Below are 13,578 nucleotides of genomic sequence, written 5' to 3'. Positions count from 1 at the left end.
GTAACCATAGCTAGTTCTTTAGATGGCTCCAAGAACTGTTTGACTGTCCACTAGATGTATCCATAGCTCTACTTCCATTCTACCATGTTGTTCAAAATCTGGATGCAAACACAGCACCACACATTTTAGCCTTGACAACGTCTCCTTTCTGATCCTGCTTTGTGTTCCATCTCAAATACAGAACAGCTCTGTATGTTTTGTCACTTCCATCTGTGAAGGTGATTCCTCATGGCTTTTCTCTCCAAGTAACTGGTGTAAGACTGCGGCGGAATTACATTTTTTCAAGTTCAGAGTATTCCTCAAACAATTTGATAGCTTCTTCTCGGAGGCCTTCTGAAAGTATTTTATCCCAGGTCTCTTAAGCCAGCCTTTCACCCTTTATTTCCTGGAAAGCTTTTCTCACAAGGATCGCACCTTTTTGTTTAGTAGGTGCCACCAACCCGACCGGGTCATACAGTCCCGCTATTTTGCTTAAAAGCTCCATCCTTGTCAGTTGTTCAGGTGTTTCAGATCTCACCTTTTCCTTGAGAATATTTATCCCGATCCTCATATTTTGCTTTCTTTTTGAAAAATTGATGGAAGTTAAAATGTAAAGCTTGTCTTCTTCCACATGATAGCCAACACCCAAGGCTTTGTTGTCCTCGTTTCTCATTTGATTTGGGAGAATGAGAGTTTTGTTTTGTTCTTTTTCCATTTCTGCATTTTCTTGCCTCCCACTTTGCTCCGATCGGGCCTACGGCTTCAGGAAGAAGCCTCCAGCATTAAGAATCTCCTCCACTCCTTGTGTAATCTTGTCCAGTGCCTCCAGATAGTTATGAGAGGTGAAAATGTCATCCACATAACTATTCTCTTCAAGTACTCTGTGTTCTTCTTTTAGTTTTAGCTTTCACTCCACTTTTGTTGTTTGGGAGTGATATAGGATCCTCTGTCCAAAGATACTTTGCATCCCAGTGTGGAGATTTTATGTGAGCATCCTCTTTAACATAGGTGAATTCTCTTTTTATTATTTCAAGCTCTTTCTCCTCCATCAGGATCATTTCTTTTCCCCCAGGTTGGCAATGTCCACATCGACATCCTCCACACTTTGGTTCACAGGCCGCTCCAATACTCTCCCATTTCCACCAGTCAAGAAAGTCACGCTTAGTAGCAGTCGTAAAGTTTGCATCACCAACTTTATTTAACAGCAGAGTTCTTTCATTATTTAGATCTCCGATGATCTCCTCATATTTGACAGCAGCTGTTCTCATGGAACAAGCAAAATGAGTTTTTGATTCATACACATTCCCATCTTCAACCAAATCAGGGTGTGCTCCACCCACTGTTTTTCCCAGTGGACTATTCCACAAGACAAGGTCTCCTACAACTCTCACTCTTTGTGGAGCCAAACCCTGCTTCTCTGTGGCTGATGAGAAGCTCAATTTCCTTTGGTCTTCTCAGGTTCTCCAGCCTCTGGGAAAAATTTCTTTAATTTCTCAGGTTTAACACTATTGTGCACTTTGGCTATTTCATTCAGACCATAACAGAACATTTCATGGGAGACCACTTTACCTATAGGTGTTTTGATCCTGACTCTGAGGAGGTATCTTTTTGTGTTTACCTTCATGACAATACCTCCAACACCATGGACAACTAAAGCACTCCCTCACATCGTAACCTCAGCCTGTCAGCTGCCTTATGGGTTATGTAATTTCTGTCTGATGCAAGGTCAACTAGAGTTCCAAGCTTTTCATTTGAGTTGGTCGTGACCTCCATCAGGATCATAATCACAGGAAGTTCAGAGTTTGTTTTCCTCCAAAAGTTTAGACTGTTTCATTCACTATATATATATATATATATATATATATATATATATATATATATGCCAGTGCCGCCCTTGTTGGCACTGGCTTCCAAAGATAACTCATCCTAAGACATATACATAAACACCTCAAAGACTGGCGCTGTCTATTGGGGCAGACGTACCATCATGGCCGCCATCTTGGATATATTAATAATAATATTCATAACTTCCCAAATTTTTACCTGATTTTCACATGGTTTGGTTTGTAACAAACTGCAAAAATGTAGTTATGATACAGGACACTTTTACACATTAAAAATATGCACTATCATGCTGAAATACTTCATTTTATGCTCTTAACAAAGACAAACATATGGCATGGCATATTAATAATAATAATAATGTATAGGTTAATACAATTTATATTTCAATAAAAAAACAAGTTTGAGTTTTCATTTTAATTTATTTCACTCTCTTACAAACATGCACAGTTTGTTTGTTTTATAAAGCCTGGAAAAGAAATCTTTAGAAGCTTTAGGTCTTCAGTGTCTTACACTGGCCGGACAAAGGTCCAGTGGAAGGCTCTCTGCAGCTTTCCTTCAGGTTTTTGTGTTCCTTGTTGCTAAAAGGTAAAATATAAGACATAATACCTAAAAACAACTTAATCAAAAACAACTTGAAAAAGGTTTTAGTATCCCACAGTGTATTGTAATACACAATTCATCACTAATTCCTAAACATGCAGAAAGAACTAACAGGTAAAAACAGGTTGAGCAAAGTGTAATATTAACTTTTGTTTTACATACGAATCCTAGACATTTCTGTTTGCATGTACAGTAAAAAAAAAACACCTCCTCTTTTTTGAGATGAGCTGGGAAGCTGAAGACAGATGGGCTCACAGCGTCTCTAAGCCGATCCTGTCAAAGTTATCTGGTTTAAAATGTTCACTCCAGAGCTCAGATGACTTTATAGCAACAAAACTCTCCCTTCTTACTGCAACTTCCCATTGCCTCCTTAAATCTGTGTTACTGGGAATGTCACAGCTTCCTCTGTTCCTGCCATGCCTCCTGCTCTCAGTCATGCCACAGCTCAGTAACTTTCCACAGTCTCATGCCACGCCCTTGTTTCCATGCCAACGTAATCTCAGCCATTAGTCTCACCTGTTCCTGCCAGTATTTAAGTCCACTGCCCACAGTCCTTAGTTGCCAGATTATTGAACGGTTTCACCAAGTAGATGTCCAGCGCTTTTCCACAGTTCCTGCCTGACTCCATGACCACAGACCATTGTCTGCTTCTTGACCCACGAGTTTTGCCTTTTCCTTGCCTGATACCTTTCTGGAATCTGTCTCACGGTTACCTACCTCGCTTCTCGCTTCTGGACATTGTTCTTTGGATCTTCCCTTTCTGGATTTGGTTGCTAACATTGGATTCCCTGGTTTTGACCCCTCACCTGGCTCTGGACTTCCCCTCTCGCCTAAACCCCCTTTTGGACTTATCAGCTGCATTCGACCACCAGTCCTCGACGGTCTTACCTGTCCTGGTCCTGCTCCCAAGCCCTCACGTGAATGCCCAGTCCAGTAGTAGTAATCCACTTTGTCCTTCATCTACAATAAACATCCTAAAACTTTTCTCTGTGTCTGCACGTTCTGAATCCTGAAACCTTCAACATGTGAAGAAAAAAAAAACAGAACGCACTAATGAGAGAGAGTACCAGTTCCTCCTGTTAGCATTTTGTTGTTTGCCAAATAACGTTAGCTACAATGACATAATATTATAAATGGTCAAATAACCATAATTATTGTTTAATCTTACTTGTGAAAGATAATCCCACATGATCTATTTTTAATATTGCAATAGGCTGCACAAAATACGGTTATAGCTGCTCACTCTGTGGTTACTCCTGTTGGCTCTTAGAGAGAGGAGAGACCCACCCAATATGGTGGTGACGCAGGATGTGTTCCAGCACTTAATGAGGCGTCTACGTATATATGTCTGTGTAGTATATCCATGATTGAGCAGATTAATATATTAGGAGCTGCAACTCATGTGCGCATGTGTTGAGTTTTGTGCCCTGCAGTAGAGTAATGCTCATGAATTGTGTGTGCATGGGACATTCAGTGCGTGCGTGGAGCGTAATACACACTCGTGATGGACTTTTGGTGTAAATTTGATGCCATAAGGAAGTTGTTGTTGAAGCACTGTTCGATTTGCAATGTGAAGTTTCACCATGAAACACCTCAGCATTTGTTTAGCAGAGAAGTGGAGAGAGCCACCAGTTGAGGTCGTTGGCAGTGGGAGAAAACTTTTGAGATCGTCAGAGCTATTCTGTGGTCTCAAGAGTTAGATTTTTTTAGGACTCTAATTACAAGCTTTCTTGGTCAGGTCAAAAAAAAGAGAAACAAAAGGGTAAAACAAAAACAAGAAAGAAACAATTGGTGAGTGTCTCTCAAGCTAATACCATGTTTTTAAAACAAGACTAAAGACCTTAGATTTCACACACATACCCACATTAATTTTTTCAATGAAAACAAGAATAATCTTACAACACATTCTGTTAGATTTCTAAAGCTTGGTCATGTTGTTTATAAACAATATAAAAAAAAAACTTCAGAGAAGTGACTTGATGGCCATCTACTCTTACAGATGCAATTTCACTTTGTCTGCTTATGCTCTATTTTCTGGTTCCCCAAACAAAAGAAATCCATGCAAGGAGGGCCTCAGTTTCAGAGAAACCAAACAACTGATCAAATGAGGAAAGAAAATCCTGCCTCTGCACTAGGGAGTAGGCAGCAGGAAGTTTTTGTGGCAGTTGTCATTAAATGTGAGACTTGGAAACTTTATTACAGTCACTGTTTGAGACACTATTGCTGAAAATATGTTGTCTGTCTCTTACTCTGTACTTCTTTTTAACACAGTCTCTTCTGCCCTACATTGTCACAACAGTGCCCTCTAGTGACAAAAGGTGATAATAACACCAACAGAACAGAACAGATGCATTCACTGTGTAAATCTAGGAATATATCTTCCCTTTTACACTGAAGAAACAACTTTATTCACTTCTGTTAGACAGAACAGGAAATTGTGAGCCCTGGTGAAAAGCGTCCTGGTACCTGGTAGGTACTTTGTATGTACCTGGTATGCACCTAGTACATACCACTATAGACCCAGTCAATGCCAGGTTTGTACTCCGTAAATACCAAGTATATAGTTAGTATGTATCTGGTAAGTATTTTGTATGTACTTGGTAGAGCATACCATGTTTGTACTTAGTCAATACCAGGCACGATCCAATATGTATTCAGTGAATACCCTGTAATTACCATGTACGTAGTGGCACATACCTGGTAAGTATTTTGTATGTACTTGGTATTTATCTAGTATAACCAGTTTGTATCTAGTCAATACCAGGTAATATCCGGTATGTACCTGGCTGTATTATGTACTGCTACCAATAAAAACTAAGAAATAAAAGATTTAATCATCTTGTTTTGGTGACCATGACCTCTCCACCAACAGTACCCTGGTTGGAGCCAAATGGACGATGGGAGCATCCGTGTGGCAGAGGTGACGGAGGACTCTCTCGGCACCTACACCTGCATGCCTTACAATGCCCTGGGTTCCATGGGATGGTCTTCTCCTGCTCCCCTGGTGCTAAAGGTACACACTTCTAATGTGTGAATCATCTCTGACCCATGCAACATATCATTTACAGTCTGGCTGCTATATTATGTTCAGGATCCTCCAAAATTCTCAGTGGTTCCTGGAGGGGAGTACAGACAAGAGGCTGGGAGAGAACTGGTCATCCCCTGTGAGGCAGAGGGAGACCCCTTTCCAAACATCACATGGCGGAAGGCAAGAAGCTTTTGCTTGCATTCACTAGTTTGTTCACCTGTGTAACAGTACTTCATAATTGGAACTTTTCAATGAGAAATTGTCTCTTCTGAAAGCAGTCTCTGCAGTGGGCACTCAAACTGGAACTGCTTTAACAACTAGTTAATCATTAATCATTTTTGTGTAATTTTAAAGTTGTCTATAAAATATAAAATCCAAACTATTTTTGTCTAGTTTTAAGGCACTTTAAGGGACCTTTTTATTGACTACTTTGTAATGGGCTTTTCACTAGCAGGGACTACGCCACAACAAAGGGAATTTACAAGTTTGTTCAAAACAGAGGAAGGGAGACTGATTGCACAGATTTTTTTTTCAAAATCAAAAAAGTGATTATTGCTCATTGGAAATTCTACCCAATACTCCTCCTTGACGATCTGAAGTATAATAAAGTGGTATCAGCACTGTAGTATAGGAACACTTTTTTGAGTGCCATTACAAATGCAGACACAGTTCTAAATCCTGATACTGTATTGATATTGGTGCATCCCTAGAAGTGAGGATGAGAAATTAAGCCAGTTGTAATGTTTAGGATCCTCTGGGCAGTCTCATGGTTGGTGGCTAGAAAAGAGGCTTAGAGTGGAGATTTCGTCTCACTGCACAAACATACAGGCCAGCTTAGGATTCTCCCAGATGGATAAATGGATGGTTAAGATACGAATTATATAGGTAGGAAAGATGAAAGCAATGAACATGTATTGAGTAATGGATCTAACTGCACGGGGACACATCTGACCAAACTGGACAACATGGAACTGAATGTTGGCTGGACCTGCTCTGTATTGCCTTCTAAAGTATTATCACTGAAGATGAGCAAAATGAAGCCACCCTAAAAGGAGTTGCATTAAATGAAAAGGGATGAAGAGAATAGGAGGAATGAAAAATGAGTAGGGATAAAGGATGAGGGGAATAGATGAGATAAAGATTGGTGAGGGGCTAAGAGGTTGGCTGTCAAGAGCCCAAGACAAAGCATGCTGGAAGGGTTAACCAGCTATAGGAAAGTTTTTCAGGTGATTAGAGGTGTGACTGAAGTGTGGCCTTCCTCCCAAAGTATATAGTATAATAACTTCATTTCATTAAGAAGGACCACACCACAACAAGTGAGTTTACAAGGTTATTCAAAGTTAAGGACATGAAGATGGGAAATTGAGTCAAATTAAAGATTGAGTTTCATTCAGGGAGTCTGATGGTTGGCGGCTAGGAAGAGGGAGACTCAGAATGGGGTTTTGTCTCACTGGACAAAACTCCAGGCCAGCTTAGGGCCTAAAAGATTTTTTTGAAAAGAGGTGGAGTTAAAGAACATTTGCGCTTAGAGTCAGGGATTCTTGTGAAAAAGAACAGTACACTGAACATAAACTGTTTCAAGTTTCTAAATGGTTTAACCAGTGATGTGAGGTCTAGATGCAAGTGGCTTGGAAGTGCAAGTGATGTTTCAGTGTTGTGGGAAATTAAAGGTTTTAGCAAAGAAGTAGTATTTGAATCTAGTTACCCATCTCCAAGTTTTTGTTATGAGGAGATGATTGTAGGAGAAGATTTACAGTTGAGTTGGAGTTTGTATTTAGCTGGCACCCTAGCAGGGCTGAAATGAAATGAAAATGTTAGAAGATAAATTGATCTGTCTGTTTATTTCTTCCAGTTATGCTTTTAGTTATTGAGTTTTTAAGAGATATTTGACCAGAGCATGATGAGAAAATAGCCGAGATGATGAGATTAAAGTAGGTAGCATGCTGTGGTGGTTGCAATTCTTGTTTGAATGGGCCTTACAGAGTCCAGATATGTGACAAAGAGATGGTGAATGATGGAGAGATTGATATATGTTCAGAATTTAAGGAAAAAGAGTGCATTTGAAGGATGCAATGAGTGTTAAAAGTGATGTTATGGAAGTGCAAGTTGATAAACAGCAAGATGTTTTTTAAAACTATTCATCAAGATGATTAGGTGTGTTAAGAATATGAGTGGAGCATGGTTGCAAAAGATACTTTCTTTGAAGCATTTCAGGGTAAGATGACTGTTAGGGTGGCTAGGAATGGCAGGATAGGAGTATGGAGGAGGTCCAGTTTTGGTCTTGAAACTTTGACCGAGTACTGTGATGAGATTATATTGTCTAATGGTATTATATTGTCGAATGATATCTTAAATATGAACTGAATTTTTTGGAGAGGGAACTCAGCTGTGTTGAGGATTTATACTGCTGTGGTGGTTTCAGGGTTAGGGAGAATATATTTCTCAGACTTTAGGAGCCCTCAAAAGATTCAAGAGCTGTGATGATGGATGAAAGCTAAACAGAATCCATTCTAATCCTACTGAAGAGCTTTGTCAGAGTCAAGCACAATCTCATATCTCTTTAGGTGGTGAAGCAAGCAGCTGAGAAATGTATATAGTTATAGATAGCCTTAAACATAGAGGTGAAAGTGATGATAAGGAAGTCACTGAAAAATGATAAACTGGTTGAGTGTCAGAAATAGAGTGTTTGTGAGAAGGTCAAGATTCCTGAGGCTGCATTGACCTATAGGGAGGTACTTATTGAAATAACTGCTTTCTTTCGGAGAGTTTCAAAGAGACATTAAAATCGTCATGAAAAAGCAAGACTTTGAAGTGCTGCTTATGTATGTTTTGAAAGCTGACTTTTGCGGCTTGTTCTGATAGATTATGTTGATGGAATAATTGAATGCTAATAATTTTATGGAATGGAGGGGGTGAGGATCAAGGAAAGGGGAAAATGAGTTAGTAGGAACTGGAGAAGGTGAGGCACTCCTGATTGGCAGGTAACAAGTTACATGTAGTGTAATACATATCTTGACTTTTGAAGAATGAAGCTGATAAGATTTTCTTAAGTGATGGTACTGAGTAAAATATGAGAACAAGCAGAAAGTTGTGTAAACATGTACAGCTAGAAAGAAAATGGTACATGTAGGGATCATGGGGAAGTGCAGTGATAATATCTCTGCTCTATGTGGAGGGGGCCAAAAAAAGGTGGAAAAGCAGGTGGATCACATTGGAGGATTGTTTTGGATACTGCTGTCTGTAAAATGGGTTTTTCAATACAGATGAGACTGTCTGGTTTGTTGTTTAATAGTTGCAGCTTCTGGATTCACTGGAGAACCCCCAGTCCACTCTTTGATTTGGAACACATTCATTACATTTGAACTTGAGTGGCTTACATTAAGAGAAAGTGAGAAATAGACTCACCATCTCTGCATCCAGCATGAGTGCTGCTGAGGAGTGGGAGTGATGGACTTCACTGAGAAGGCTCAAATGATAAAGGAGGTTATGAAACTGAGATTGAATGCTGCTGGGCACAGGTGGCTGAGGTGAACGGCTTTAGACCTGTATGTTCTGAGTGTAATAACAGTGGACAGTCCTAAAAGGATAAATTGTTGTCTGATTCTTATGGAATAATCTGGTTTGCTTGTTCGTGAAGCATGCTGTTTACATTTGGCTTTAGAGGTAAGCTATTGGTATAAGAATGACTTGACTGAAGAGTTCTGAGCTTGTTTGGATTAAGAAACACTGTTGTTGGCTTGGATGTTTTGTGAACTTGTTTGATGACACTGGATACTGTTGTTGCTGGATTGAAAACTTCAGTTACATGAACTTGTTATACTTGTTTTAAGTTGTTAAGCATCTGTATGAAATGCAGGATGCTGGCTTTTGAGTTTGATTTTAAAAAAGCACAAGATAAACGGTGCTGGAAGGGTGAGCCAACTATAAAGACACTTGCCAGGTGATTAGAGGTGTAGTTGAGGCGTGGCCCTGCTGTTTAACCTAAGTAACCTCTTAGCTTCATTTGTTTCTTCTGTAATTTTTATATATGTATATATGTGTGTTTGTGTTATGTACTGGCTGACTTTTGAGTTTTGTTTTTGGAATGCCTGTACCTTTCTGACTCTCTTTTATTGGCTGAATCTTTCATTTCTCGACCTGGACGGACGGACAGCAGGTAGGGAAGCCCAGTAACAGCAAGCACAATGTTTTGCCCCGAGGCAGCTTACAGCTGAAGTCACTTGCAAAAGAGGACCACGGAGAATGGCAATGTGTCGCCACCAATGTTGCCACAAGCATCACTGCCAGCACGCATGTCCAAGTCATAGGTAAGAATAATGCACAGGAATGCCCTAACACATACCACACATAAGTAAATAAACATAAAACAGATATTTTTTTTTTTCTCTGCCTAAAGAAAAAAACTGAAAGCTCCCTAAATCAGCCTCTCATTTCTTGCTTGCAGCTGTTGGTCAACAATGAATAACAGAAGCTTTGTCAACTTTAGCAAGCTAACTAAAGCTAGTATCTGACTGGGTTGTGACTGCTGGTTTGGAAACTGCATTAGTGAGGGAGTATTCAAAATATCTTGAAATGTTTGCAGGAGTTCCTTGTGTCGTTCGCAGAGGCTAGCAATCTTTTTGCTTGAATTTTGAACATGTTCAAAAATTTGTGACAAAATCCTGTTCAAAGTCTTCACAGAGTTGCAGGCATCTACAATGTGTCTCAAGAACACTAGAGCTTTATTTCAACACCTGTTTCATTCTGACTAGAACATCTGAGACAAATGTCCAAGTCAAAAACACAAGCTAATGATACATAATAATTATTTAAAAGAAAAAAAAAACTGCTTCAAATATTCCATTCTTATTTTCATTTCTAACGTATACTCCAGGAAATTAGGTCAAACCTGGGGGTGGCTGCCTGGGTGGGAACAACACTGACCAAAGTGGGCACAGTGTTGAGTGGAGGTGTGCAGTAAAGTAATATGCATGGCCTAAAATACCATTTTGCTAGCCATGCACACACAAATAAGTTGTGATTTTCAAAAGTTGGTCATGCAAACAAAATATAATTACTTCCTGGTCGCAAACACTTAAAAATAAGTGAGATTGCAATAAAAAAAATTGCCTTTTTTCTTTTAATTTTGAGTTGCCAACTAGTCTCCAAAAATTGCAACCCAATGCAGTTCTACTTTAAATTGTGGTTAACTCATTGATTTGACTGAAAGTAACACTTTTATTTGGCTCAATATTTGACTTGTTTTAGAAAAAATGACACCTTAGAAATTAATGAAGAAAGCTATAAACATGTTTGTTTACCTAAAGATTATTTTTAAAGGCCCAAACCCATTTCCTAGAGTTACCCTACCCCAGGGGTCGGCGGCATGCGGCTCTTTAGCGCTGCCCTTGTGGCTCCGTGGAGCTCTTTCAAAAACGTTTGAAAATGGAAAAAGATGGGGGTGGGAAATATATTTTTGTTTTAATATGGTATCTGTAGGAGGACAAACATTCATAATGTTTTCCAATGCTGTAAAAATGTGTAGAATAAATATTATATGTCCATGTGTAGAGCCCATTCAGTGATGTCACCAAGACTGTTTTTTTCACTATGATGGACAGCAATTGGCCCTGTATTGCCTACCTATGTGCATTTAGCTTAGCAATAGTACTCATACTTGATTGTGTAGATATTATGCTTAGACAAAAACTAGGGTCTCCAACAGTCACAGCTCAGTGAGATACTGCCTTTTAACTAGATTTAGCACTTAATGTTCATGCAAAAGGTCTCTCATTGAACAGAAGCTAATCTGTTGTTCTTTATAGCTGTTATGGTTACTTCAACAGATTAAAGAAGCTGTCATGTATTTTATGTCTGAAATGTCAAAAGGAATCATTTATAGACCACATAGTTCACATAACACAACCACTCACTAACTTTTTTCCTGGAAAATGATTATGTCAGATGTCTTAATGTAGGCAGAGCCCTTGTTTTACCTTTAACCACCTCTTGTTAGTTTTTGTCATCCATGACCATTATACCTACATTATGAATGTAAAATCAGCCCAACACAAAAGCTCTGTTGAATGAATTCAGATTAGCCCTTGTTACATTAGTTCACAATATCACAATAAAGAAACTATCCCTGTAAACCCCCGATCCATGCTGTCCAAAATGTGACTTACTCTATAAGTTGCAGTGATTGGTCTGGAATCTTAAAAAAACTGAGATCAGCTCACATTAGATGCGTTTGACAGACAAAATGAGTAACTATTCCATTGCAGGGACTCTCAATGACTAATATGACCTTTTAACAACAGCTTTTACTCAATTCAGGCACAAGCCCCCACGCCCCCACCAACGTCCTGGTGGTGGCCTCGTCCACCTGGGCCAATGTGTCCTGGGAGCCCAGCTACGATGGAGGCTTCCAGCAGACATTCTCAGTCTGGTATGGCCATGTGTGAGTCATCCCAGCATGCTTTGCTTCCTGCTTTTTCTACTTTCAATATATCTTCTGATGTTTCTGAAAATATGTTTTCTAGGGTTACGTTCAGAGCAGTTGTAAAGATGTAGAAATGGAAAGAAGATCCAGATTCAGTGAGTTTCCAAGATAAATAAAAACAAAAAAATAATTGCAACTAAACTGAACATGACCCAAAATTCTGTCCTGCTGCTGCTGTTCCTTCTGCTGCTGCTGCTGCTTGGGCACTGTGTGAATGGTTAAAAGGTTTAAGTTAAATTGTTTGATGCAATTTATTCTGTTTTAACCCAGGTCAACAGGGAACACTAGATTTTGACATAAAAGTGTATGAGGCTTTTGGAGGAAGTTATTAGGTAGTTAGTAGTATAATTTTTATGTCACACATCATTGAAAACACACTTGCATTTATTCTTGAGCTGTTTGAATAGGTGATAATTCAGGGTTTGTTTTTTCCTTAAAAGGCCTTGGAAAGAGGAAGAATATTGAGAGCTTTTACTTCACATTAAAGCACCCAAAGGTAGTATCTCACTGGATTGCAACTGTTGGTGACTAGTTGACAAACAGCATTTGTGAGGGAGTCTCAAAAATGTCTTGAAATGTTTGCAGCAGTTCTCACTTTTATTGTATGGTCACAAAGGCTAACATCATGTTCCAAAAATTTGTGTGACTATTTTATTCTCAAAATAGTCAGAGATTTGTCACAGGCATCTCAAACCCTTCAAATTTTTGCTAAAGGTTCAGAACCCTTCTCAAGAATGCTTGAGTTGTATTTTAACAAAAAACATTTGTGCCTACAACCCTTAATGTCCAATTCTATGAACCACGCCAATGATAAACAAATATTTTTTAAAAATTGTTTCACATCTGCCTATCTTCATTTCGTAAATGTACTCCAATAGATTAAATCATAAACATGGAGGCAACTGCCAAGGTGGGTACAAAACAAGCTGAGGTGGGTACAATGTAGATAAAGGTGGGTAACAGAATAAAGGTCACTGCTAAAAGTACAATTTTGAGAGTTCTGCGCATGCAAATAAGTCATGAGTTTAAAAAACTGGCAGAGCAAAACACAGCCACATAGAACACTTAGAAGTCAGACAGACTGCAACAGAAGGTTTGTGTATTTTCTTGCAATTTTAAGTTGCCAACTGTCACAACCCAGTGATGTACTACCATTTAAGTATGTGAAGGACTTGAGGTGGTGGGTGTGGTCAGACTCAGGATTAACCCATAAGCTGTGTAAAATAACACAGATGTGTCTTCAGGGCCCTTTCACACTGGATAATGACTCTGCTATGATCTCCATTACCTACATATTACAACTTTCTTAGATCACGAACAGGATAACCAGCTGTATTTGCTCAAGAACCAGAATTTTTTTGAGCCAACTGTGTGGGGTCTGGCCTTTGTAAAAGAAAAAGGAATTAATAATGATAATAAAACATGATGGCTGTCAAACTACTAACCCCACTAAGAGGTTGGTGTCCAAGGGAAAATTTCTCTTCTTTTTCAAGTATGTATTTTAGCATTAGAGATTTACATTAGGGATGTAAAAATTAACTATCCATCCATCCATCCATCCATCCATCCATCCATCCATCCATCCATCCATCCATCCATCCATCCATCCATCCATCCATCCATCCATCCATCCATCCATCCATCC

At 39.2% G+C, this 13,578-nt stretch overlaps 1 protein-coding gene across 1 annotated transcript in view; it reads left to right on the top strand.

Moving 5' to 3' along the window:
• The window catches only part of LOC108245953 (protein turtle homolog B), a 202,803-nt gene that overhangs the window by 128,133 nt on the left and 61,092 nt on the right, over positions 1-13,578 (top strand). The window contains exons 9-12 of the mRNA XM_017433219.2: positions 5,297-5,437; positions 5,516-5,632; positions 9,609-9,759; positions 11,768-11,879. Of these exons, the coding sequence (XP_017288708.1) occupies positions 5,297-5,437; positions 5,516-5,632; positions 9,609-9,759; positions 11,768-11,879 (521 nt within the window). The remainder of the gene's footprint in view (positions 1-5,296; positions 5,438-5,515; positions 5,633-9,608; positions 9,760-11,767; positions 11,880-13,578) is intronic.

This window comes from Kryptolebias marmoratus, linkage group LG13, assembly GCF_001649575.2.
Source record: "Kryptolebias marmoratus isolate JLee-2015 linkage group LG13, ASM164957v2, whole genome shotgun sequence".
Classification (NCBI taxonomy): Eukaryota; Metazoa; Chordata; class Actinopteri; order Cyprinodontiformes; family Rivulidae; genus Kryptolebias; species Kryptolebias marmoratus.
This window is presented reverse-complemented; position numbering and strand designations above follow the sequence as displayed.